The sequence below is a fragment of the Bos grunniens genome, chromosome 21, assembly GCF_055505025.1.
Source record: "Bos grunniens cultivar Pamir isolate PY7600 chromosome 21, Bosgru_T2T1.0, whole genome shotgun sequence".
NCBI classification, from domain to species: Eukaryota; Metazoa; Chordata; class Mammalia; order Artiodactyla; family Bovidae; genus Bos; species Bos grunniens.
In genome coordinates, this window is record NC_141185.1 from 64,919,302 (window position 1) to 64,946,469 (window position 27,168).

At 51.7% G+C, this 27,168-nt stretch overlaps 1 protein-coding gene across 10 annotated transcripts in view; it reads left to right on the top strand.

Annotated features, from left to right (window-relative positions):
- LRRK1 (leucine rich repeat kinase 1) overlaps positions 1-27,168 on the top strand; it is a 135,928-nt gene that overhangs the window by 97,435 nt on the left and 11,325 nt on the right. For 7 of the 10 annotated variants that reach the window (XM_086364892.1, XM_086364890.1, XM_086364888.1 and 4 more), the window contains 17 exons: positions 250-379; positions 1,371-1,483; positions 1,852-2,066; positions 4,666-4,830; positions 5,335-5,507; positions 6,148-6,268; positions 6,650-6,809; positions 7,206-7,482; positions 10,606-10,777; positions 13,300-13,463; positions 14,461-14,600; positions 15,918-16,167; positions 18,566-18,732; positions 21,029-21,226; positions 22,153-22,430; positions 23,960-24,154; positions 24,900-25,051. In XM_086364892.1, coding sequence (XP_086221018.1) covers positions 250-379; positions 1,371-1,483; positions 1,852-2,066; positions 4,666-4,830; positions 5,335-5,507; positions 6,148-6,268; positions 6,650-6,809; positions 7,206-7,482; positions 10,606-10,777; positions 13,300-13,463; positions 14,461-14,600; positions 15,918-16,167; positions 18,566-18,732; positions 21,029-21,226; positions 22,153-22,430; positions 23,960-24,154; positions 24,900-25,051 — 3,070 coding nt within the window. Of the gene's footprint in view, positions 1-249; positions 380-1,370; positions 1,484-1,851; positions 2,067-4,662; positions 4,831-5,334; positions 5,508-6,147; positions 6,269-6,649; positions 6,810-7,205; positions 7,483-10,605; positions 10,778-13,299; positions 13,464-14,460; positions 14,601-15,917; positions 16,168-18,565; positions 18,733-21,028; positions 21,227-22,152; positions 22,431-23,959; positions 24,155-24,899; positions 25,052-27,168 lie in introns of those variants that run through there. The other 3 variants (XM_086364895.1, XM_086364897.1, XM_086364896.1) reach the window with 3 other exon arrangements.

A 27,168-nucleotide genomic window follows, 5' to 3' on the forward strand; every position in this document is an offset into this window, starting at 1 on the left:
ACCTTTGTTACTGCAAACTGTGCCACTGAGCGTCCTTGTTCTCACATCTTTGCCACACATGCTAGGATGTCCGTAGGACCGTTTCCTAGAGTTGGAATCCCTGGGTCGGTGAGATGAGCACCTCATTCTGATAGATTTGTCAAGATACCCTCTAGAGGTTATACCAGTGCATGCACCCACCTGGCCTCCATGCTGTCATGGCCCAGAATTCTCTTCCAATGTACAGTCTGCTTCGCCATTTCTTTGCAGCGTGTGTACTTGAATTTCCCGCCTTCCTAAGTGAGTCTTTGGAAGTCCTCTGTCTGAACGACAACCACCTGGATGCAGTCCCACCCTCAGTTTGCCTACTGAAGAGCTTATCAGAACTCTACTTGGGGAAGTAAGTACACAGCCAGTGCCGCTGCACCGGCCCTTCAGCCCAGGAAGCAGAATGTCCTTGTGTGAACCATCCAAGGACACGGGAGCCAGGGAGACATTATCTACATACCAAGAAGCAGCAGTTGGATTTTCAGAGCCCGACTTAGTCAAAGAGGTAGGGGAGGGGGAGGTAGGGGTGGCTGTGCAAGGACGTCTTCCTTTGCTATTTCACTCATTTGTAATGGGAAGAGCGGCTCAATCATCCATCCTTTCATTCACCGAGTACCTACTGCCCAGTAGTGCTGAAGGATTCAGACAGTGTGCAAAATAATTCAGGCTACGTTGCCTTGTCTCAAAGAGGAAGCGATCATCTTTATGACAGTGTAATTAATTGAAGAGATGGGCAAGTTGGGGGAGGGACCCTGTTCTAACCCATGGGGATTTGCAGAAGACAGAGCTGCCATTGTAGCACTGGCTTCCCGGGGGAAAGGCTTTGGAAAAGCATGCGTGTTCAGTTGCACAGTCTGATTCTTTGCAGCTCCATGGACTGTTGCCCGCCAGGTTCCTCTGTCCATGGAATTTTCTAGGCGAGAATACTGGAGTGGCTTGCCTTTTCCTGCTCCAGGGGATCTTCCCAACCCAGGGATTGAACCTGCGTTTCTTGCATCTCCTGCATTGGCAGGCAGGCTCTTTACCACTGGTGCCACTTGGAAAGTCTTTGGAATTAGTATTTAAATGAAACACTTGAAATCAGGGCCCAAGATATTTGGTTTGCAGTACAGATTGTCAGTGGCCCCCACAGGCCCTGGAGGCTGACAGGCTGCTGTGTGCGTGTGCTCCTGCGGTGTGTGTGCGTGTTCTCCCGCGGTGTGTGTGTGTGTTCTCCTGCGGTGTGTGTGCGTGTTCTCCCGTGGTGTGTGTGTGTGTTCTCCTGTGGTGTGTGTTCTCCCATGGTGTGTATGTGTGTTCTCCTGTGGTGTGTGTGTGCTCCCATGGTGTGTTTATGCCCTCAGCAATCCTAGCCTCCGAGAGCTCCCTCCTGAGCTGGGGCAGCTGGGGAACCTCTGGCAGTTGGACATTGAAGACCTGAATATCGTCAACGTGCCTGCAGAGATCAGAAAAGAAGGTAGGGCTTCCTCAGCATCACAAGCTCCCCCTCCCAGGGAAAGATGCTCAAGTCTAGCTGCTAAGGACCTGGAGTAGACACTCCTGGGGACCCGTGGAGCCTCCATCCAGCTCCCACATTTGGGAAGATGCTGCCAAGTTCTCCAGAACTAGGATGCTGTCTTTAGGTCCCTGACTTTTAGATTTCACTTTTGGGGTGAATTGTATCACACCTTCTCTCCATAGATCCAAAAGTCTTCTCAGTTCATCCCATTAGAATACACAGAAGGTGCTCCTTCATTCAGGACTTTGTTTCTCAAGAACTGTGAGTGTGTTCCCTGCTCTGTGTCAGCAGCAGCATCTCCTTTGCCCCGCTGTGGTTTTGCACAGGCCCCAAAGCAATGCTGTCTTACCTGCGTGCTCAGCTGCGGAAAGCAGAGAAGTGCAAGCAGATGAAGATGATCATCGTGGGTCCGCCGCGTCAGGGCAAGTCCACCCTCCTGGAGATCTTACAGACGGGGAGGGCCCCCCAGGTGGTACACAGCGAGGCCACCATCAGGACCACCAAGTGGGAGCTGCAGAGGCCGGCTGGCTCGAGAGCCAAGGTCAAGGATGATTGGCGTGCAGAGTCCCTGTGGGAGGGAGGGTGCGCTCAGGGCCCCTGCTTCCTCCTCTCCAGAGAGCCCAGGACTTTCTCTGCCCAGTGTCTGAGTCCCAGGATATTTGCAAGAGTCGTCATGTACTGTTTCAAACCAGCTCCTGCCAAGGACAGTGAATCATCTCTTAAATGTCCTTGTATTTTTTCTCTTATAGCTGAGCTGAGGTTCCAGGCCAGTGGTTCCAGGCCTGGCTGACAGTTAGACTTCTTTGATGAGCTTTTAAAGATCACAGTGCCCAGGCCTCATCAGCTCTAACCCCAAGGACTGTGATTCAGACAGCCTGGGACAGGGCCCTTCCCCATGGTGGAGAATGAACTACCACTATAGGAGTGAGACACACCAGTACCTACCCCTAGCAGGAAGGCTGAGAAGGCAGCCCCGGAACGAAGGCCCTGTCCTCCTTGACACCCGCTTTCACCCCAAGTTCTGAAAAGTCCAGTTTCTAAGCCCTATTTTAAATGAGTCCTTCAATGAACCTGTTAATCATCCTGTTTTCCATTCAGTATGAGACAGATGAAAGCAAGAATTGTCTTACACTTGATTCAGAGAAGGGAGCCTGTTTTATCCCAGCCCAAGGGATGGGCATGTGCCAGTGATGCCTCCCTTACCTGTTGCTGTGTTTGTGGTATACACGTGGCCACACAGGGACACAGACACAAGGAGTTTATTTGTGGAAAATAAACTCAGCAGCCTGAGGCTAGAGGCTGCGTGATGTTCCCCATGGCCTGGAAACCAATTTTGTTGCAGAGTCTTTCATACAAAATCACTTCGCAAGTCAAGGAAATCCAATTTGAGTCATTAGGCATTTAAGCTGAATGTCTATTTTTTTATAACTTAAAAAATCTCTTTCATTGGAAGATAATTGCTTTACAATGTTTTGGTTTCTGCCATATGTCAATCAGTCATAACTGTGTTTGTGTGTGTGTGTGTATATATATATATATATATATATATATATATATTTATATCCTCTCCCACTTGAGCCTCCCTCCACCACCCCTCTAGGTCACACAGAATACCAAGTTGGGCTCCTTGTGTTATGGAAAGTCCCCAAAAATCTAGCAATAAAACTACCATGAAAAGTGAAAATGAAGGTCGCTAAGTCGTGTCCAACTCTTTGAGACCCTATGGACCATACAGTCCATGGAATTCTCCAGGCCAAAATACTTTCCCTTCTCTAGGGGATCTTCCCAACCCAGGGATCAAGCCCAGGTCTTCCACATTGCAGGTGGATTCTTTACCAGCTGAGCCATGAGGGAAGCCCATCCCAGCAATCCCACTACTGGGCCTATACCCTGAGGAAACCACCATTCAAAAAGATACATATACCCCAGAGTTCACTGCAGCACTGTTTACAATAGCCAGGGCATGGATGCAACCTAGATGTCCGTCAGCAGATGAATGGATAAAGAACTTGTGACACATATACACAATGGACTATTACTTAGCCCATAAAAAGGAATGAATCTGAGTCAGTTGTAGTGAGGTGGGTGAATGTAGATATGGACTCGGAAACTAGTTCTCTAGAGAGTGGAGATCTTCCCACTAGGGCCGGAACAGTGGAATAATTAACACCAGCACGTCCCCCTTCCCAAGAAAACCCCAGAAGTGAACCTAGGTAACGCATGTCCAAAGGTTTTTGAAAGTAACCAGAATCTCTGGATTCTCTCCTACTTTTTTGACCTGTTATTCTGTGTCGCTTTTTTCCAGCTGTTCTTCAGCAAATAGCTGTCTTGAGGTTTGAGGAGTGACCGCCCCCCGCCCCCTACCACTTCCTTTCTGCCATCGTTCACGTTTCCGCCTACCCTTTCCAGTGAAGGACAACCACCTGATCTTGTGAATGCTCGGTTCTATAACTCTCTGTGTGGCCGGGCCTTAAGCCAGCTTAGAACAGCTGTCCATTTTCATCTTTTTTACCGAAAAAGCCGGTCAGCACGCTGTTTTGGAGGCCAACCTGCATCATGGTGGGAATGATTCTTTGCCACCAAGAAGCGCAGCTCGGGCCAGACTCTGACCTCATAGCGCTATACAGAAACCTCCGTTCACACAGCCTTCCCCGAAGCCCCGCAGCTGACCTGTTAGCGTGCTCTGTCAGGGCCCTGTGCCACCGCCCTCTGGCCGGTGCGTCTGCGTGGCCTTGCCCGCGCTCAGACGGAGCGTCGGTCTTGCTATGATTGCTGCCATAAGCCTCAGGCTCCTCTGACAGGCGTCCCCTCACCTCCCGCACCTCAGACGGATACAGACAGCACCCTCCTGTGCTCCACAGATGCCCCCGCCCGAGGGAGCCAGCCGTCCATCCCCCACTGCTCCCGCAGCAGGAGATAGAACCCCCCAGAGCCCACCTGTGTCCCTGCTGCTGGACCCCCTTCTGTCCCTCAGACGGCTGGTCACTGAGACGCACAGTAGAGTGGGCGGTGATTTTCTGCAGCTGCGCCTTTTCCAGACCCCCATGTGCGACGTGCTGAGGGATCAGTTCTCTCAGAGGGACTGGCTAACGCCCTGGTTGCTAAAGTGTCTCCCTGTCGCTGCCCTGTTGCTCAAGTAGGTTGAGTCTGTGGAGTTCACCGTCTGGGACATCGGCGGCCCCGCCAGCATGGCCACGGTCAACCAGTGCTTCTTCACGGACAAGGCCCTGTACGTGGTGGTCTGGAACCTGGCTCTGGGGGAGGAGGCCGTGGCCAGCCTTCAGTTCTGGCTGCTCAACATCGAGGTGAGGGGGCCCCCGCCCTCCAGCCTTCAGTCCTCAGGACGTTGCAGGTGCCCGAGCACTTCTTAGGGGTGGGGTGGGGCACAGAAGACAGGTAGGGAGACCCAGGGTGCATTTAGCTGCACTGTCACAGAGGCCCCAGGATCACAGATCGCCGTGAAACGCAGCCTTCTGTCCCTCCTCCGCTACATGGTTGATGGTGCCCTTGTCCTTTGCTGCTTCCTTCGGTGTAAGAGCCCCGCATCTTGGACCCAGGAGGGGAACAGGGCTCTCCTCCTGCAGTGGAAAGTTGATGTGGGCCAGGAGGTGGGGTGCGGTCTGAAGGAATCAGAGGTAGAGACCCCAGGGAAGAGTTGAGGGCCCTCACACACCCCCGGCGTGCAGCAGGCCCTCGAAGTTTACAGAGAGGAGTTCAGGGGCGCCGGCTGAGGGTTGTGGACGTCCAGGGTTGACACACCCACCGCCCAGGGGACTGTTCCCATCCTCAGCCCAGACTCTCTCTTGCAGGCCAAGGCCCCAAATGCTGTGGTGCTGGTGGTGGGAACACATCTGGACTTAATTGAAACCAAATTCCGCGTGGAGAGGATCGCCACTCTGCGCGCCTACGTGCTGGCCCTCTGCCGCTCGCCCTCTGGGTCCAGGGCCACCGGCTTCCCGGACATCACGTGTAAACACCTGCAGTGAGTGTCCCACGGCATCCTGTGCACCCAGCCTCTCGGGGCTGTGGCTGCTTGCCCCTCGCTGTCCGTCTCTCCAGAGACAGCTGCTCTGCCCACAGAGGGCTCCCGAAGGGGGGCTTTGATCCTCTGGAGCCCCGTCCAGGGTGAAGTGTGGCAGCTTCAGCCTGAGCAAGAAGAGGCGCTGCCCGAGGACCTGCAGGGCAGGGCCTGGAGACGCTGTCTGAACTTCCCGTCTGGGTCTCCCCACCGCCACACTCAGCACTGTGTACGCGGCCCCAGTGGCATCAGCAGACAGGAGCTCACACACCACCCAGCACACTGTTGGTCTCTGAGCAACAACAGCCCCCAGGCATGGCCCTGGGCCGCCTGTTGGGTCCGAGTGGTCTTGAGGGCTGGGATGGGCAAGGGTGCCGCGGAGGGGTGACATGGGCACACTGGAAAGACTGAGGCGCCACACCATGGTCCCCCAGCTCCGCGCCCTGCACCGCGTCAGGCCTCAGTATGTCTCTGTGTCTGTCTGTCATGAGCTTTCTCAACTTGCCAGTATTTGGGATGGAACCTTTGGGAAAACAGAGACCCTGCCGTGCTGATCAGAGAGGGGGGTCTGGTGAGTGTGCACGCTTCGTTTTTGTACCCACAGCGAACTCTCCTGTAAGAGCTTGGAAGGTCAGGAAGGGCTGCGGCAGCTCATTTTCCAGGTCACGTGCAACATGAAGGACGTGGGCAGCACCATCGGCTGTCAGCGACTTGCAGGGAGGCTGGTGAGTACCTCTCATCCCCTGGAAGTGGGGAAGCTGGTGGGTTCCCCTCATCCCCAGGAAGCGGGGAAGCTGGTGGGTATGCCTCATTCCCAGGAAGCTAGTGGGTACCCCTCATTCCCAGGAAGCAGGAGGCTGGTGGGTTCCCCTCACCCCCTGGAAGCCAGAAGGGCCCACTCTCCGCCTGTCAGGGGGTCTGCACCTCCCTCTCCCCCCTGCCCTGAGGCACATTGCTGTGCACGCTGTGGATCAGGCCCTGAGGCCCCTGTGTGAGCAGTTTCTAGAGGTGGGGGGCCGTGGCAGAGACAGCCCACCTGCCGGGTCTTCAGGAGGCGGGCGGGCGGCCCCAAGCCCTGAGGGCCCAGCCTTGCCCTCCCGCCCCAGATCCCCAGGAGCTACTTGAGCCTCCAGGAGGCTGTGCTAGCAGAGAAGCAGCACCGCAGCCTGAGTGACGACGTGCAGTACCTGACGGACCGGCAGCTAGAGCAGCTGGTGGACCAGATGCCCTGCAGCGACATCCAGGACTACGAGGACCTGCAGTCTGGTGGGCAGCAGCGAGGGTGGGCCGGGCGGGCGGGCCGCAAGGGCTCAGCTGGGTGCCAGCAGGCACAGCCATGGGCGGGGTCCTGGGGAGGGGCACCCAGACTTTTCACTGCTCTGCGCATGTTTTCAAATGACGGCAAAGACTTCAGCTATCGATTTGGGGTGGCAAATCCATTTTAACGTGTATGCAGATTTGCACAGATGGAATGTATGAATTATGGAGGTCAGTACGTTGGCCTCTTGAGAACCTGTGAGGAGGTAGCTGACTGCTGCAAAGGGCCCCATGTGTTGGGAGCTTCCTAAGAAGAATCTGTGGCCTGGCCCCCCTAGGAGGAGGTCACCCAGAGCCCCTTCTGCCCTTTGTTTGACACTGCCCTCTCCTCCCCTCCCCGGGCAGCCATCAGCTTCCTCATTGAAACGGGCTCCCTGCTGCACTTCCCGGACACCAGCCACGGCCTGAGGAACCTCTACTTCCTCGACCCCATCTGGCTGTCCGAGTGTCTGCAGAGGATCTTCAACATCAAGGGCTCTCGGTCAGTGGCCAAGAATGGGGTGATCAGAGCCGAGGACCTTCGGCTGCTGCTGGTTGGCACGGGCTTCACGAAGCAGACAGAAGAGCAGTACTTCCAGTTCCTGGCCAAATTTGAGATCGCCCTACCCGTCGCCAATGACAGGTGAGGCGACGGACAGGGCCGAGCCAGCTGTTCCCCGCAGGAGGGAATTAAGGCCGGGCCCCTGGTGGCCTGACAAGGTTTCCAAGGATGGGACCTCACAGCAGCTGCCTGCCTGGGCTGGGGCAGGGTGGTCGGGCTCAGCTGGTTCCGGCTGGCTGCTTCTCCCTGTGCCTTGGGTGTCTCTGTTCAGAGGGTTCAAAGAAACCCATTTATTGGAAAGGCGTAGGAAAACATGTAAGCATGGCAGTGGCCTTAAAAGTAGCTTTGGGGAGTTCATGCTTTGGGTGGTTGATTGGTTGATCAGGGCTGAGGACCTTCAGCTGCTGCTGGTTGGCACGGGCTTCACGAAGTGTGCATGCTAACCATCTAGCCCAGTTTCAAAATGCAGGGAGGGCAAGGACTCGAGGGGCATGTGGGTTCAATCTAACAAAGCTCTGGCTTCGTTCTCAGGGCCTCCTTTCTCTACTTCAGTTTCAGCCGTTTCCTGGGTCTGATGCTGATGTTGACCATGAGGCAGTAGCCAGGATGCCAAATCTCCAGACCCTTTTGATGTCTGTCATAGAACACAGCACCACCGGCCCCTTAACCCCAGAGCTCCAGGGGAACACCCTCTGGACTCTCAGGGGGCTGGCCTGGCCCCTGTGTGGCCAGCCGAACAATTCCATCAGCACCAACTGGGTCTCTTGGGAGCCAACTCTAGGCCATCTCTGCCTGAGCTCCCACCCACATTTCCACTTGGTCTAATGACTGTGGGAGGGGCCTCAGTCCTTCCTGCTTTAGCCCCACGGGGACCAAGAGTGAGTCCTAAAAAGAGAAACCCTAAAGAGGAATTCAGAATCCACATGACCCCTCACATCCTGGCCAGGGTGTGTCCTTGACTTTGGCCCTTGGTAAAGCAGCCTGTGAGTTTACAGCATTGGCGGAATTTGACAGTTTTGTGATTATTTTATCAACAGGTTAGAGGAATGCGGAAATACTCTCACTCTGTAAAAGCAACTGCCTCTTTTTTTCCTCATATGTAAAATAGAAATAATACAATCACCTACTAGTATTATAGTCAATGTGAGGATTAAATCAGAGAGTACATATAAACTATGAAACGTTATCTCTTGCACCTTTGAGCTTCCAGGACATCAAGGATTTATCAGTGCTGTTATTGTTACTATCTTTGCATTAAGTACTCATAGTCAGTGGTGTCTAGTTCCATCTAAAGTCTGGAGTGTCTGAGCATTATATCTACCTCTAAGTGTAGATATAATGGGTCCCTTGTACCCCAGAGACAAGGAGTTTCAGCTGTTTGCACCATAAGCTTTTATATGATCAACAAAAACAAAGGCATTTGCTGCTCCTTTTAGAGCATGGCTTTCAACCTGCAGTCCCTGGGAAAACCTTCCGAGGTTTCTAAACCTCTCTCTACACTTCAGAGTTTTTGTGCTTCTTCCAGGCAGGGATGCACTGGCTCTCAGCACTTGGGGAAGGCTCCGGCCCAACTGCTGAGACAGCCTCAGGGATGTATCATGGACTGGCTCCGCCGTAGTGCAAACCCCATGCAGTGCCCAGGTCTTTGTGGCTTTCTAGTCAGCAGGCACATGAAGAACTCCCCTCTTAGTTCCCCAAGCCCACACCTTTGGCAGCCCTGCCCTGTTAGCGGTTGCTCTCAAGCCAGTGCCAGTGGTTTCGCCCAGGGCTCTGCTCACGTTGAGAGGGGCTTCCTTTGCCCATCAGTTTAAACCTCTTAACTTGCCATGCTGACTTTTAAGTCATCTGTACCTTCAAAAATATTGAACACCTGCTGTGTGTGCCGCATGCTGGGGCACCTGGGTACAGAGCGTGCCCCCTCCCTCAGGGCACGCCGGCCACATAGAAAGAATCGGGAAGTCCCAGGGCACAGCCAAGGAGGGGGTCCCATTCACCCAAGCTGAGCATGACGTAGGCAGAAGAAGCAGGCTAGATCTCACTGGGCGCTGACAACAGCCTCCTGTTTGAGGTCAGAGAGATAAAGAAGGACTTCTCAGAACTGAAAGGCATGTGCCAGAGAATTCCTGGCTGTGGACAGAGGCATTCCAGCTGCGGTCGTTGACAAGGTCCTTTGGGCCAAGACCTATAATGGCTGCAAAGGACCAAAACCTCACCATCTGTCCCCCTTGGACCTCACCATCTGTCCCCTTGGACCTCACCTACACAGCCACTGTCTGTCCTCTAACACTGCAAGGCTGGCATCCCCATTCTTCCGCCATCAAGGAAGCAAAATGGCAATGGGATAGGGCCGTGTGCTGAAGACACCCTGGGTACTCCACCCCCAGGCTGTCTTTGAATTTTCCTCCTACAGTATTTTCAGGGATTCCTTTCAGAAAGTCCTAAAGACATTTTATAGGACCTAAACTGATGGAATTTTAGAGGATTAGGAGAACTGAAGGCAAGGCTTTAAGGACACACCCAAGGCTCTGCCCAAGGCTACCTTAGCTCCTCCAGCACACACAGAAGATGCTGGTTTTCAGGGAATTATTGGAGGGACCTCCCTCGTTTCAGCTTATTGCAAATGATCACAATCGTGAACAGCTCACTGACACTGTGATGAGTAAGAGTGCTCTTATAAAACATCATTCTTTTGCACAAAGAGCCTCATTAGAAATTTCAAGGTAATTGTGTTGTCTCAACTGGCCAAGAACAATAAGTAGCTTCTAAAGCCAAAGACGTTTCTCTGACCCCGATATCTTGTGCTTGGAACTGTGCAGCTGTATTTGTTTTTCCTTCACCATCCGAAGTTAATTTTAAGTGACTCCCCAATCGCAACCCGGCTTACAGAGAACCAACTGTGATTTGTTGTGTCTGTGTTTATGACCACAGATATTTTCACGTCTTCCCTCGCCATGTTCTAGTCTCTATCTTAGAGACTTCAACAAACTGATTCGCTATGCCTATCTTCGTTTTCTCTTGGAGTATTTATGCTTACCATATAAACTACCCCCTCTTTCTAAAAATGGTTCCAAAGGCCCTGGGAGGAAGGCACCCGGCAACCTGAGCTGTTTCAGCAGATCCCGCCCCAGGCCAGGCTGTCTGCAGGGGTCAGAGCCCCACAGCAGAGCTCAGGCCCCAGTTCACCAGCCCCCTTTGGTGTTTCAGCTATCTCCTGCCACATCTCCTTCCATCCAAACCCGGCCTGGACACCCACGGCATGCGGCACCCCACAGCCAACACCATTCAGAGAGTGTTTAAGATGAGCTTCGTCCCGGTTGGCTTCTGGCAGCGGTTTATAGCCCGGATGCTGATCAGCTTGGCTGAGATGGACCTCCAGGTATTGTGTTTTCTGCATAGAGCACTATTTGCTTGCAGGCCAAGCACCTGCGGCCATGCCCTGGTGGGGGTCGGGGGAGGGAGATACCCTTTGCTGGAGGAGCCTGACTGAAGACCTTTCCTGCAGCAGAACTGCTGGCTTAGGGTCTGGACCCTGCTACAGCACGGCTGCCTCCTATCCTGTGGGCCACAGACCCACCTGAGTCATTCTGTGAATGCCAAGTCAGCACCCAGTTGGCTTGGGCAGACTATCCCATGAGGAGCAGTGGTTTCAGTCTTACCGACGTCCACATTCCCTGGCTCCGTGGCTGTGGACCGGGACTCACAATCTGCTTATCCAGACACTGACCTTGAGTATGCTGCTGCTCAGGGGTGAGGCCGAGAGAATCGTGGTTTTGCCATTCAGGCTGTGACTGAACTCCCCTGGGGACCTCTTAATAGGCACAGACCAACAAGTCAGAATCTGTGGGTGTGGCACACAGGGATCATATTTTTTAAAGCTCTCCAGGTGGTTGATTCCGCTGTCCAGTCAAGCTTGAGAACCACTGGCATAGAGCTTTAACTTGGTCTGGGAGGAGTAAAAACCTAATGGAAGGAGTTCTTTTCTGTGGGTTCACCAGGGTTGTTGGAGGAGGGCTTGGCTATCAGTCAATATTCATTTCATGCAGGGCAATAATATAGAAGTGGCAGTTGGCTAGAGCAGTAGTTCTCAAAGTGGGGTTCCTGGGCCAGCAGAATCAGCCTCACTTGGGAATTTGTTAGAAGTACAGATTCTCAAAGTGAATCTATACTGAAAGTCACTCAGTCATGAGGCTACTCTGTCCATGGAATTCTCCAGGCAAGAATACTGGAGTGGGTAGCCTTTCCCTTCTCCAGGGGATCTTCTCAATCCAGGGATTGAACCCAGGTTTCCCACATGGCAGGTGGATTCTTTACCAGCTGAGCCACAAGGAAAGCCCAGGAATACTGGAGTGGGTAGCCTTTACCTTCTCCAGCAGATCTTCCCGACCCAGGAATTGAACCAGGTGGATTCTTTAGCAACTGAGCTCTTAGGGTAGCCCTCAAGCCTGCTCCAAACCCCCTGCATTAGAAGCACCAGTATAGAACTCAGGGCTCTGTTTCTCAGCCTTCCAGAGAATTCCAACCTACTTCACCTTGTGAGAACCCCTGACATAAGCCAGAATTGTTGAAAAATGGTCAGTAAACTTAGTGTGAGTTTGCCTTTGACATGTTCGAGTTATAAGGCCCTTATGGAATTAAACTTCCTGCCTATTAAATAGAGATAGTCTTTGATCTTCCCATTTTACTGAAATGTTCAAAAGTAAATGCAAGAGCCTGAAAGTACCAAAACCTCTCACAGATCGTGTTAGCAAGAAAGAGGCTTGTTAGCAACCCAGTTGGGTGTGCTGACAGGGGAAGGAGTGGGCGCAGGGCCGGCTCTCCCAGTGTTCCCGCTCAGTCACCCTCCCTCCCTTTGAACTCTGCTTCCTGCCGTGTTCTAAGTGGGAGGTCACACACCCCGCCACCCCCCGCCGAGCTCGGCGTCGTGTGAGGCCTGAGCTCCTAAGGGTGCTCAGTGGCTGGCCGGGTGAGGGCCCTTCAAAGCAGCATCCCTCACTCAGAATTAGGAAAAGAAGCTTTGCTGGAATTCAGTCTCAGAAGTAATCAAAGGTATGCAGATTCAAGCATGGAAAATATACTACTTTTCACCTATCAAACTAGCAGAGAGCTGACAGCCAGCCCCGCAGTCAGGGAAGTTCGCACGTCATGGTGAGTGGATGTACAGCTTAGTCACCCTGGAAGCGATTCGTCACTAGGAATCCAGAGCCTGAAGACGTTCAAGCCCTTTGACCCAGTAATCCTACAGCTATAAATCTGAACTATAGCAGTCATTTGAAATCAGAGAAAGTTCTGTGGTTTTTTCGTGTTCATTTGGCTTATCCGTAATAGCAAAAGACTGGAACCAATCTAAAAGTCCAAAGAAGAGAATGACTCAATAAATTACTTAATAAAATATTGAGATTTAGAAAAATGAATTTTATGAGTTTCTAATCAGACAGGAAAAGCAAAGTTTTTAAAAGTACACACAATTAGAAATTTATAAATGCAAAGTTACAAAATATGGCCTCAGCTGTTTTATAAACATTACAGATAGATAGGAAAAAACCTAGAATAAGATATACCAAAATTTTCATGACCTGTGTGTTAAACTGGTATTTTATTTTCTCTCATATTTCTCTGTATTTTCCACATTTTCTAAGGTAATCTTTTGCTTATAAAATCAGGGAGGGAAAAGAAAGGCCTGTTTTCTGTGTTTTAGGGAAAATGTGTTCCCAGAGTATCCTGGAGACTCCTTTAGATGATGCCGCATTTCGTTTGGCAGCAAGATGAGGATGTGGAGGGCGGGGGACGGGAAGACGGGCGGTGTCCTTTGTCCAGACGGGGCCAGACGGGCCTCCTCACAGCTCTGCCCAGGGCCAGCACGGAGCCCAGAATACTCAAGCAGGGTCTTTTCTCTTTCAGCTGTTTGAAAACAGGAAGAATACTAAGAGCAGGCACAGGAAAGTCACCATTTATAGTTTTACAGGAAACCAGAGAAATCGTTGCAGCACATTCAGAGTGAAAAGGAACCAGACCATCTATTGGCAGGAGGGGCTCCTGGTCACTTTTGATGGGGGCTACCTCAGGTAGGTGCATGAGGGGCTCACCTGACTAGGCCTCCATGGCGTGCTGGGAATGGCCCCCAGAGGAGCCGCCACTGGACGCCTGTCCGCTTGGCGTGCAGAGCCCCGTTCCCAAGGGCAGCGTATATACACAGAAGCTTGCTGGAAGTAGAAAGGCCCCCCTAGCAAATGTCTGAGAGGGTCCCCGTCTCCTCACGCCTCCTCTTCTCTCCTGACAGGACAGGAAAGGCCAGGGAGGGTGTGGGGACCGAGCCCGGCGGGAGGGCAGTGGGCGGCCCCCAAGCTCAGGGTCGGAGCACCCAGCACCCCGGTCACTGAGGGGGCTCCTTAGGGCCTCGCAGCTGTCCTGTGCACCTCCGCCTCGTCCTAAGAGAGCGCGCCCCAGGGGAAGACACTGTTCCCCAGACCACATCTCGTGATACCTAACAGTACATTTTTCCTGTTCTCTTTTTTTTCTTTTTTTTGGTGGTGGGGAAGAGAAAGAGGGAGAGAAAAAGTTGGCTCAACAGGTTAATAACTGATTTTTAATCAGGTTTAATTTGATATACACAGGATTATTTCATACTTTGAGTTTTTCAAAATATTTGTCAGCTCTGTGAGAAGAGAGGGGGAGAGGGGAAAGTGACTATTGTGAGGGCTTGATCTGGGCCATGCTTGGTGCCTGGGGCTTTCAGGTAACAGTCGCACTTAAAGCGCACAGTCATCACTCGATGGACGAAAGCCCTGTGGCCCAGATGGGAAACCCTTCCCCAGGGTCACATTGAAGGCTCAGAGCTCAGCCTGAGCACCCCTTACGGCAAGATCCTCGCATCCACCTCACCATTTGGGGGCAGCAGGGGGACAAGGCAGGGCCATGCACACAAGTACACGGACTCAGGACCTCCCCACCCCCGGGGGAGCAGTCTCCTGGGAGTTGTACCCTCACCCTGGAGGCAGAGAGCTTATCCCAGGGCCCTTCACAGCCAATTGCAATGAACCTCTTTTGGTTTCTGGGTTGCAGTGTAGAATCCTCGGATGTGAACTGGAAAAAGAAAAAAAGTGGAGGAATAAAAATCATGTGCCAATCAGAAATAAGGGATTTCTCGGCAATGGCTTTTATCACAGACCATGTCAATTCCTTGATCGATCAGTGGTTTCCCGGTAAGAAAGCGTTCTTGAACCAGGCCTTGGCTCATGGTAGTATTTCTTTATAAATTGGGGTGGAGCCCATTTGGAGAACAGAAATCCCGCTGGGATTCAGCCCTAGGAAACCAGAGGGGTCCTAGCAGCCCTCTGGTGGAGCTGTGAGCCCTGGGGGTCCAGCTGCAGGCATAGCCAGGGGCACCATGGGTGAGATGGGGACCTGGAGGCGGTACTTGGGCCCTGGCGCCACAGCGTGTAGGAAGAATGCCCCAGGCACCACATGTGGTCTAGGAGGACCTTCGATAGGCGCCTCACATGGTCTTATTTACGTGGTGAGGACAAAGCTGCTGAAATCCAGAGGGGAGCCCGAAACCGCCCTTGCACAGGGGTGGGAGGAAAGCTTCCACAAACACCTGCCAAGAGCCCCCATTCTCCTTCCATGCCTACCCCAAATCCCCAAGTCCCAGCAGTGATCAGCCACCCACGCAGCCCTTTCCAGCCCCTTTGATCAGTTTCTTCACTGACAGTCCACCCAAAGAAAATACTTTTTGAAGTAGAGCCATTGAGGTCCTCTGTTTGTTTTGTTACTGAACTGGAGACAAATCCACTGCGGGGTATCCCGCACGGAGGAGGCCGTTTGAGCAAAACCAGGCCACTTCTTCCCTGTGAGCGCTGGAAGGCTAGAGCCCAAGAGAGCGGAGAGTGGGTCTGAGATCTGAGCACCCCCTCTGGCCTGCCGGTCCAGTCCTCTGGCCTCCTGAGCGGTCTGCCCAGGACAGCATCAGGGCAAACAAGAGACAGGGCTGGGCATGAGCTGGCTGCCCAGGACAGCATCAGAGCAAACAAGAGACAGGGCTGGGCATGCTCTGGACGCCAGGGTCTGGTGTCCTTTGCGTGTTGACGGGAAAGGTGACCTACAAGGAGAAAAGGCATTGATAGAGGCCTACGAGAAGGTAATTTTAAGAACAGCTCCTTACTGATTGTGGCTTGGTCATTTGAGTGTGGCGTAGCTCAGACCCGGCCTGCAGTGTCCTGCACAGGGATCCCCAGACTCTCAGCACCTCCTCGGCCAGCTAGCTCAGGGTCTGCACCCTTGGCGACTGTCCAGGGCATCCCTGGCCCCTCCCTGCAAGTGTCTTTTAGGATTGAGGATAGTGCCCTCCAAAAAGGAACCAGAGTGTGACAGTCACATTTCAGCCTCTCCTGGGGGTTCAGGCCAGGGAAGGCAGACCCCTCTCTTGTGAAAGGCCCACCCAGCCGGGGGTGCAGGTGCTTGTCAGGGGCCCGCTTGCAGCTGCCTTCGGGTGAGCTGATGCCCACTCTGTCCCTGTTTAGCCCTGACGGCCACGGAAAGTGACGGGACCCCACTGATGGAGCAGTATGTGCCCTGCCCTGTCTGCGAGGCCTCCTGGGCTCAGCACAGCAACCCCAGTGAGAGGTCAGAGGACGTGCAGTACTTCGACATGGAGGACTGCGTGCTGACAGCCATTGAGCGGGACTTCATCTCCTGCCCCAGGCACCCTGACCTCCCGGTGCCTCTCCAGGAACTGGTCCCCGAGCTGTTCATGACCGACTTCCCAGCCAGGTAGGCCTCCATGCTGACACATAGACCTACTGCTTCCCATCCAGCCCCGGGTGGCGTCTAGGTTCCTGGCCTAGGCTGCCTAAAGGGAGCCAGGCTGTCACTCTCTGTTTGTGAGGCACACAGGCCCAGCCAGCAGGCAGACCACTTGGAGGGTAAAGTCACCTTGGGGGCCCCACCCCATCTCACCCTCACGTTAGCTGGCACTCTTTCCTGTTGAGCTGACCCTCTTCTCTGACTCCTACTTTGCCGCCAGATCAAGGAATAGAAGACAAAGATTCATTGGTGTCCAAGAAGGAAGCACTCCCAGACCTACCACCTCCTTTTCCTTTCTTGGCAAATGATGACTCCTTACTGCTGCTCTGGTGCTGAGCATTTAGATCCCCTGAATCTATCCCTAAAGATGAGTCTATCTATACTAATCTAAGATAATAACTGGGGAGATAATGCTGGAGAAAAGAGAGAACACTTTGTGGTCCCGTCCTATAGGAAACCATCACAGAATCCAAGTAGTCATGGAAACCAGAAGCCATGATTTGGTCTCCCTGGAAACAATTTGACCTTGTTGGTTAGCAGTGTTTTTGGAGTGTTTTGGAATTGTTTTCTTATTCAAAGAATTGCTTTATCTGATTTCTTTAAAGAAAATTAAACTTGGGGGTGTAAGAATATTTGTATCATCATTTTTTCCAAATTGTTTCCCTGACCCCAGAAAATGGATGTAGAATACTCTGATACTGCAGAACTGTGGCTCCAAAACATGCTTCTGGATGAGTCTATTAAACTAAGAAATCACTTCCTACATTGGAGAAATTCCCCCATGGTTCTTTTTCATATTCCCCAGTTACCTCATTGGTGGAAATGAAAATTAAATACTACTCTTCTGCGAAATAACTTCCCTTTATTCCTAGATCTTTAACATGGGGGTCATCACTTCTCAGAGACCACATACAGAGTTTTATATATGTATGAATCAAATTTCATGATGGGGTGCCCAATTAAACAGCCCCAAATTTTAGTGTTTTTATTTATTTGCTGAACCTTTTTATGTTTTATGCCCCCACTGAATCTGGACTCTGGAATCTACTGTGTGGAATCTGGAAAGCCAGGTTGGTTGTTCCTGTTGGTTTGGATCTAATTACAAGCTGTAGCATGGTTCTTAAACCAAAGTACTTGGCTGGGAGTTGAAAAACCCAAGAATCTGAACAGGGTTCACAATCCAGCAGAGACTTTCTGGAAACTTTGACTGATGTCCCACCAGGACCTCAAAGCATCACGCTCCCCAGCTGGGAGTTTGGGCAGGTGCAGGCAGGGAGAGTCTGGCTCCACAGAGCCTCGTCCTGTGTCCCTGTTCAGGAGTCCTGACAGAAGGCCCTGAGGGATCTCCAGCATTCCCACTGTTCCCTGTCTCAGGAGGCTCCCAAGGGCCACACTTCCTGAGCAGGTGTTTTGGGGTGGGCATTTGGAGAATAGCCCGGTTCCTCCTCAGCTGCGGGTCCGCCGCGGGTACAGTTGCATCTGCCTGGAGTGTGATGTGATCAGGCTCTGCAGAGATTCAGCTGCTGCACAGTCTGTTCCTGGAAGGCATGCGCAAGACTGCATGGTGATGAGGGGCAGAAGGGGTCAGTGTGTTCGGTCAGGAGAGCTCCGGTGGAGGCACCTGGTGGAGGTAGCTGAGGAGAAAGACCTGGGGACCTCTGCAGGGCCGGGGGGACCCTGAGATGGGAGGACATTCGGGTGCTCGCCTGCCACCCTCCCCTCCTCCCTCCCCCATCCACCTTCCGTCCCTCCCAGGAGTGACTTGCAGTACTTCCAACAGAAGTCTCCCTTTGACCTAGGATTATAACATACAAACAGGTGGGAAGGTCTAAATCCCTGCCTTTGGGTGAAATCCCAGCCATCAGTTGTCAGGACACTAGACACACTGACCAGAAGCTCTACATGGCCAATCACTGGCTTACTAGTAAGAAATGAGACAGCTAACCTAGCAATAAATATATGCAATTTCCAATAGATACTAGCTCTCAAAGCATTTTCCTTCTGGAGGAAAAGGTCCACAGGAATTCTTTTTCTGTGTCCACCACCTTTGGAAGCTCCATCCTATACCAGTCAACATTCACACCTCTGAGACCATTCCTGTTATGAATCCACTTTCCAGAGGAGACCAAGGCTTGTTGAGGCTAAGTGACCTACCCAGAGCTGGCATTTATCCCAGATCTGTCTGACCCCCCACCAGGTGGCTTTGAACCCTGACTTTGCTCAGTGGGAACTGATAGCCAAGCACATTCTTGCACCCACCCAGCCCAGGACCCGCCTCTAACTTTGGTGGGCATCTCTGGGGGAACATGGGGCAGGAGGGAGGTCTGTTCTGACCCCCAGCACATACACACGGTGTTTCTGGCAGGCTCTTCTTGGACAACAGCAAGCTGGAGCACAGCGAGGATGAGAGCGCTGTCCTGGGCCAAGGTGGGAGTGGCACCGTCATCTACCGGGCCAGGTACCAAGGCCAGCCTGTGGCTGTGAAGCGATTCCAGATCAAGAAATTCAAGAACTATGCAAATGCCCCTGCAGGTAAACAGGGCCCTGGGTTGTTTCTTTTCAGACCTGTCTTCCCTCGGTCCAAACCTGTACCACCTCAGATGCCCGAGGCCACACAGGCAGCGGAAGACGGGGATGATGCCAGTGTGGGCCCCAGGGGTGGTCCTGCTTTCTGCCTGGTGAGACGTGGGCCAGGACTGAGGATCAGGAGGAGCACGGCCTAGAAATTGCTTTTGGAGGTGACTTTCTTGTCTGACATGAGCCCCCAAGAGCATGGGCCAGCCTTACAATTTCTATCTGTTGCATGTCGAGCACAGTGCCCACATGATGGGCACACAGGCAGACCTCAAGTGGACCCCTCACCCTGGGGACTCACCCCGCCCCCCATGCAGTTACCAAGGGAAGGATAGTGGCTAAGTCTCAATCCCAGTCCAGATGAATGGATTGGGGAGCCATCGTGGGTAGCTTTTCCCTCACCCCCTCCCCTCCCGCCCTTGTCCACTGACTGTGTGCAGCTCAGAGGTGCTCCAGAGCCACCTGCCACCACCTAATGCCCATCAAAGGCGAGCACGTGGGGGCCTTCTACCTTCCAGCCACTGGGGTTGCATTTCTCTTGGCCCCTGGCTTAGCATGGTTATCGTCATGATCACAGAAGGAATTTACACTCTTGGTAGAAAATTAGAATCGTGGAACAATGTGAAGAACCAGATTAGAAAGGAAGAGGCAAAACTGTAGACGTGGGAAGAGAATGGAAATCTAAGAGACTATTAACAAGTGTCAGAGCCAGCAAGAGTTTGATACAGTTGCTAGATGTGAGCTCAACATCAAATTTGGCAACAATGACCCATTAGACAATGCCTTCCGTGGCAGCCATTAAGCCACAAGATATTGAGAAATAATTAATAGATATCATTCAATTTAGTTCTCATCTAAATTCCAGCAGTGTGTGTGAGAGATAGAGGCAGAGAGAGAAAGAGAGAGAAATCTGACTAATTCTAAAATTCATATGGGAACTTTGCTGGTGGTCCAGTGGTTAAGACTTTGTGTTTCCACTGTAGGGGGCAGGGGTTCGATCCCCAGCCAGGGAACTAAGATCCTGTGTGCCGTGCAGCAGGGCCAAATAAATAAATTAAAATTGAAAGAAAAAGAAAATGCATATGAAATGACAAACACCCAAGAACAGCCAGGAAAACTCCACAATGGAAGACAAAGAGGAGAGGCTTGCCCAGCAAACGTCCTGACTTACCAGGCTCCAAGCATTAGGGTGGGGTACTCCTGGGCACGGCTGGGCCTGTCGGGAACAGAGAGAGCCTGCATATGTGCGAGAGGCTGGCACACGTCGGGAGTCAAGAGAAAGGCTGGCTGTTCATTAAACTGGGGCAGAGACTTCAGCCATAGTCAAAAATACTTGATTAATGGTTTAAAGGCCCAATGTGAAAAACAACTTTTACACTTAAAAACAAATTTGTCTGGCTCACACATCCATCTGGCACAATCGATCCATTTTAACTGCCAAGATTTTCTTTCTGCTGTTTAAACTTCCATGTCCAGTGATTCCTGATTTTAGAATCTGAACAGGGGAGGGACAGATCAGGACCCAAGAGGACAAGCAGTACCAGGTGGATACTGCTCAGTGACCCAGGGCTGGCCACAGCCTGGTGGGTGACCGATGGGTGGAAAAGGCCCCTCAGGGGGACTCAGGCAAACGCCTTCCATGTGGGGTGATTGTGAGGCAGTGGGAGAACGTTACAGCACAGCCCACCGTTGCCCCTAGATGCTCCTTCTTTGGCCTGAGATGGCCTGTCACAGGCCCGTGACCGCCCTGTGGTTTTTCTTCTGGCTGACACGAGGGCGGTAGTCCGGTCTGCCTTCACGGCCCCGGCCTCTAGGGGTAAGGTGAGCAGCAGTGACCAAGCCCCCAGAATCCTTGCAGCTGAGCAGTGGGGGCTTGGTTACTTGCTAGGCTCTGGGTGGCCCTCAGGGCTGCAGTTTTGGAATAAGATGCACCTGAGAGCCTTAGATAGTGAACAGCAGGCTGGGGGGAAGGCAGCAGGGTGGGTGATGAGGGTAGGGGTGTGCAGCCCTCCACGAAAGGGTCTGGAACACCGAGTGTAGCAGCTGACAAGTATGGTGCCCGAGGAAGGGGCTTGATACCAGCCCAGATGCCTCAGGAGTGCCCCCATTTGGTGCCTGATTCTGGGTGACGATACTGCAGGCCCCAGAGGTACAAGTCCTGGCCCCAGCCAGCCCCGGGAGTCCCCGAGAGGTGGCTCTGAGCCTGGCGAGGCCCCCACCCTGGGTGGCGCTGACAGCCGAGCTCTCCCCGCAGATACCATGCTGAGGCACCTGCGGGCCACTGACGCCATGAGGAACTTCTCGGAGTTCCGGCAGGAGGCCAGCATGCTGCACGCCCTGCAGCACCCCTGCATCGTGTCCCTCATCGGCATCAGCATCCACCCGCTCTGCTTCGCTCTGGAGCTTGCCCCGCTGGGCAGCCTCAACACTGTGCTGTCCGAGAACGCCAGAGGTAAGCGCTGCACCTGGAATCTTCCCCCAGGGGCCCACGGCGGGCAGCACAGGGCCCAGGGAGCCAGCCAGGGCCGGGCACGGCTGCCGGAGTCTCGTGCGCCATGCCCGGTGGAAACAGGAGAGCGTCTGCAGGCCTCAGTGCCGGGCAGTGGCGTTGGCACCGCTGGAGGAGCTTGCCGCTTGGAGTCAGACAGAACCATGTTCTGAGTCCAGGTTCTCTGCCATGATCTGGGAAGTTGCTTCATTTACTCACCCATCAAAGGAGGTAATAGCCCCCCTTGGAGGGCAGTGAGACCGTCAAAGGAGGCAGCCCCGGGAGCCCCAAGCAGCAGAGCCTGGGAAGCCCGCGGCCGCTCAAGTCTCTCTCTGCCCACAGGGCTCCATGTCCATCCACCATGGTTAAACATCCGAGGCCCTGCGGTCAGTTTTAGCCTACATTATTTTTCAACAAAACTTCAGAACACTTTCCCTAAGAAATGAGTAACTAAATTCCAAAGAACTGATAGAGGGAAAGAGCTGTCTTTTAACTCAGGAAGAAGAAATGCAATTAAAATTAATCAATTAAAATTAATTATTTCTCTTTCAACAGAAGAGATTTTTTTTAATGGAGTTCTTATACCTGCAACTCACTCCTTGACATTATAGTAGCAATCTTGGCCTGAGATGAGCTCTAGGAATTTTGAATCCTGGCTTTTTTTTTTTAGTAAAACCACCAACCACTGCAGGCATGAGATACTGTGAATGAAGCACTCACAACAAGCATCTCTAACATAAATAATCCTAAGAAGGTTGTCCTCTGTCTCTTCTGGCACCCAGCCTAGAGAACAATGAGAATGCATGTGTAGACTATAAAATACTGGGGAAGACAGAGGTAAGAAAATAAGAATTGTTATGATAATAGTTTGATATTTTTTCTTTGCCAAGATTCCTCCTTTATGCCCTTGGGACACATGCTCACCCAAAAAATAGCCTACCAGATAGCCTCTGGCCTGGCCTACCTGCACAAGAAGAACATCATCTTCTGTGACCTGAAGTCCGACAACATCCTGGTCTGGTCTCTGGACATTAAGGAGCACATCAACATCAAGCTGTCCGACTACGGCATCTCCCGGCAGTCGTTCCACGAGGGTGCCCTTGGCGTGGAGGGCACTCCCGGCTACCAGGCCCCGGAGATCCGGCCTCGCATCGTGTATGACGAGAAGGTACGGCCCACCCACAGCAGTCCCCTGGCCCAGGATGGCCTGGTCCTGGGGCACCTGCAGCTCTGGGCTCTACACACCCTCAAGCACACATCTCTCCTCTCCCGTGCTAGACTGGGAGGCCCTGGAATGAACCAGAAGGGCACAGAGGCCTGTGTCCACCTGGAAACGTCAAGGGTGACATCTCCTTAGCTGCAGAACAGTTACCGAACCTCAGAATTCTCAAACCTCAGTTCAGAAACACAGAAGAGGCTGTGCACAGTGGACAAAAAGTCCAAGACAGAGACGCGTCCAGACTTGGGTCCCACTTCTGCCAGGCAGATATGCAAAAGGGGGACAGAGGACCAGCCTCGCAGTGGCTTATGAGCAACAGACAGATAAGGCTGCTAAAGGCCCCTGGTCAGATCAAAAGGCAGCGTCACTGAAGCCAGGAGGAGAGAGTGATTCCGGCAGGTCCAGCAGAGCCTCCTAGACGGCCGTGTGGCCAACCTTGACTGGGACAGGGCCTTCTTCCCTGAGGACTGTTGGGTAGGTGCAGGTACACAGACAACTCCAAACTCTCTTGCAGTGCTCACCTTGCATCTAGGGCTGGCCCTGGCTAATTAGTGATCCAGCAGTGAAACTCCTCTTATCTATAATTTCTCATTATTTGGTGACTTGCAGATGAGTCATTGACTGATGGCTCCACAAATGACCCAAGCATGTTAACCCAGCACCGTGGCTATTAACCAAGATAGAAAAGGCAAATCAGGGTGACAAAAATAAGCTTCTGAGTAGCAGGCGGCAAAGCACCTCATAACTAAATTTATAACAGAACCTTCACATTGAAAACGCTCAGGTCTGTCTTAGCCATTTTCCTGCTAAAAGGTTATTTCTTGACCCTTATGGAGACCTGTGTCACGCTGTCCTTTAGGGGACTTTTCATGACATTTAGATGAATCAAGATGTTGTGATCTGGGAGACTTTCCCCTTTTTTGTGATTTGCATGTACTCCTACTATCAAGCATGTTAAACCAAGGGTTTGCATTTTCCTGCCTTGTTTTGATAAAGGGAAAGTACCATGGCATCCTTCAAACCCTTATGCAGTGCTTGACACCAGGTTTTCATCATGTGTTCAGTGGGTGGATGGAAGGAAGGAAGTTTTGGAAGATGGGTAAATGGACAGGACAGTCAAAGGGCTGCATTTATGGATACATTGAAGGATGGACAGATAAATGTGCAGAAGGGAAGGTGATCATGTGTGTGGGTAGATGTATGGTTGGATGGAAAGGTGGGAGGGAGGAAGGAAGGGAAAACAGGACTGGAAGATAGATGGATTAGGGGACAGAGTCATGGAAGGTCAGATGGTTGGTGGAATGTTTGGACAGGTGGAGAGAGGTGGATGGATGGGTGAATTGATGATTGCCTTCGTTTGGGCAGAACCCACGCTTTCCTTCTCTAATGTGTCTCCCTGCTCCCTCTCTGTCAGGACCAGCTTGCAAGATCTGCTGGGCCCAGGCAGGGTGTCTGATTTGGCTTGCCTCTCTGCCCAGGTAGACATGTTCTCCTATGGGATGGTGCTCTACGAGTTGCTGTCAGGACAGCGGCCCGCACTGGGCCAGCACCAGCTCCAGATCTCCAAGAAGCTGTCCAAGGGCATCCGCCCAGTTCTGGGTCAGCCGGAGGAAGTGCAGTTCCACCGACTGCAGGCGCTTATGATGGAGTGCTGGGATACGAAGCCCGAGAAGGTACCTGGGGTTCTCGCAGCTCCAGCAGCTGGTGGAGGCTGTGGGCGACCAGAGCGCACCTGTGTGCTTGCCTGCCCACTCTTCACTGAGGGTCTAAAACAAATGGGCTCTTCTCTGCTCTTTTACAAAGATATATGTATTACTCTGACACACCCAGTTCATTTTATTTGTGTGGTATCACTCTCAGGAAAAGCAAAGTTTCTTTTCCTCCCCAACTTTTATGTTACATCATTATGCACATAAAACAAACCAACCCCTTTATAGCAGTATAGCCCCCAGGCAAGAGCAGTGCAAATGTACATATCTAAAGGAATGGGAAGAAAGTTTGCTCATGAGAAACAGGAGTCATATTATCATTTTGAAGCTATCATTTTGTTTTTGGAAGAGATCAGTGGTTTCAGGATTAAAACTCATTTATCAAGTTAGATTTGGTTATTGAGAGTAAATGAGGTTTGAGAAAAATTCTTTCTACAACTGTGTGTCCCTGGACAAAAGGGTTGGAATATCAGAGCTTATGCTCACCTGACCACCTGGTTTTGAATTGCCATGGACGATGGTGACCTAGACGCCTGGGAGGGTTTATTTCTGGTATCTGAAGCTGTTTTGGCTTCTTATTTCGGTTGGGTCCTGAATAAGCAGATTCTACTTCTTCCTGGTTTAAGACCCTTAGTTTGGAGGACAGGGTGGGCACTCATTTGGTTGTAAGTGACCCTCACTCATGTCTCTGTGGGCCTCTCTCCCTCAGCGACCACTGGCCCTGGCGGTGGTGAGCCAGATGAAGGACCCGACCTTTGCGACCTTCATGTACCAACTGCCCTGTGGGAAGCAGACGTCCTTCTTCTCATCCCAGGGCCAGGAGTACATGGTGGTGTTCTGGGAAGGCAAGGAGGAGTCCAGGTAACATCCGAGGCTTGCCATAACCTGCTGCTGTCAGAGTGGGGGGCAGCGGTGGATGGGGAGCAGTCGTGGATGACCATGGTGAGAGGTGTTTAATGAATGGTGAGTTGAAATCCTGATGGCGTCTGCTCAAGAGAGAAAGCAGTCCACATGCATACAGACAAGCACATGTGGGTTTGTGAATAAGAGAAGCAGAGAAAATGTGGTGTCTGCCTGGGACATGAGGGGCAGGGGTCAAGGGAGGGTTATGTTTTAAGGTAGGAGTTACTTGCAGCTCGATGGCAGAGACAGTAAATGATGCTGGGGGCCAGGAAGAGAGAACGGTGCTAGTGGAGGTGCTGAGTAGAGAGGAGGGAAGGAGCCCCCGGTCAAGCAGAAAGGGTGTCCAAATAGGGATTCATGCCGCCGCCCACCCAACTCCCAGGCACGTCTCTTCTTCGTGATGGGGTGCGAAGGACAAGGGCCTGGGGGAGAGGATTTCATATTCATTCAAGGAGAAGGACACCGAGGCCAGGGATTTGGAAAGATAGCATCAGAGACTTTGCAGAAAAGCACATCCTGTGTGAGATGCTTCAGTCCTGGCCTCTCCCACCTACCTAGTGTGACACCTGCAGAAGCAGGAAAGACTTTCATGGCATGATCTAGGAAGCCTAGTGCAAATATGTGCAGGTGTGCAAATCTGGTAAGGCTTAGATGAAGCAAAGCTTTAGATGCAATGAAATAAATGAGAAGGACTTTGCCATTTTACTTAGGTCAGTGTTGGTATGGTTTTCATCAGGGTTTATGCCACTGTGATGGAGCGTTCTGACCTAAGACATGCTCTGAGAAACCATGCCCTAAGGAAAAAAGAAAAGTATATATGTAAACAGTGTATACATAAATACCAATATCTATGTAAAATGCATGTGTGTGTGTGTGTATACACACAGTAATTATAATGGTGGTGGTAGTGTTGCTGTTTTAAGGCATTGCTTATAACTATAGGGTAAAGTTAATGAATAATTATATTGATGCCATGCTTTGCAAATTGTGATATTTATCATGTAAAATATAAAAAATAGGTTAAATAAAACTTCTGTAGTTCTGAATTTAAATTGGGTAGATTTGTGAGTATTTTACCTTTAAGAATAATGAAGTCATATTTCCTAGCTATGCCCATTGAAAAGGCCTAGAAACAATGACTGACCAAATGCCAGTGAGACCCCGTAGGATGCAGATGGTCCGAGGGAACCAAAGCTTACTGGAGAAGTGCCTGACTCCAGATCTAGGGGAGGAAGTGGGCCTGAAACACTGGACACTGACAACAAGGATGCCATCAGAGATGGTGAGGCTAGGTCAAATGGACTCAGGATCCAACCTGAAGAGGTTCCCATGGGCCCAAGATAGGGCAACAAGCCTCAGCAAGAATAAGCATCTGCAATAAACTGAGACACATCAAATTGTTTAAGTTCACAAGTTTCTAATGCTACTTAATAAAAAGTAGTAATTAAAAAGATTTTTTAATTAAAAAAACTCCTCATTTATCATCATTGGAGGCTCCTAGAGAGCAAACTTAATATTCCGAAAACTAGTCTGTCTGGAATGTGAGCTATTCCCCAGGGTAGCTAGCAAAAGAGATGTTAGGAGGAAGTTTCTCTTCTTAGGGTAAATGAAGCTAGTAAATGGAGCAAGATACTAGAATTAGAATGGCAGTATTTTGTAATCCCTGTTGCAGTAACGGACGTCGGCAGTGACCATTAACAATCACAGAGGGAGCCAGATCCCAACACTGTGGGCCTCGCCTTCTAGCCCAAGAAATCAGATGAAATCTAATCGAGACTCAAGATGGGGAGCAGGGGAATAAGGTGAATGATGCCCCGGGCTGCAGGAATTCCACAGGGCACCGCCCATGTCTTCAGCAGGTGACCTGCTCGGAGAGAACAAGAAAGGGAAGGGAAGCCTATCAAAAGACTTGGAGACATAAAAATCAGCAGAAATGCAGGCTTTCTTTCACTACTGATTCAAGTAAACTGTGAAAGCAATGATGAGAGAATTGGGGAAGTTGGAGCTCTGGGCATTCATGACAGTAAGGAGTTAGCATCTCTTCTTAGGTGTGGTCATGCCCTGTGGTTAGGTTT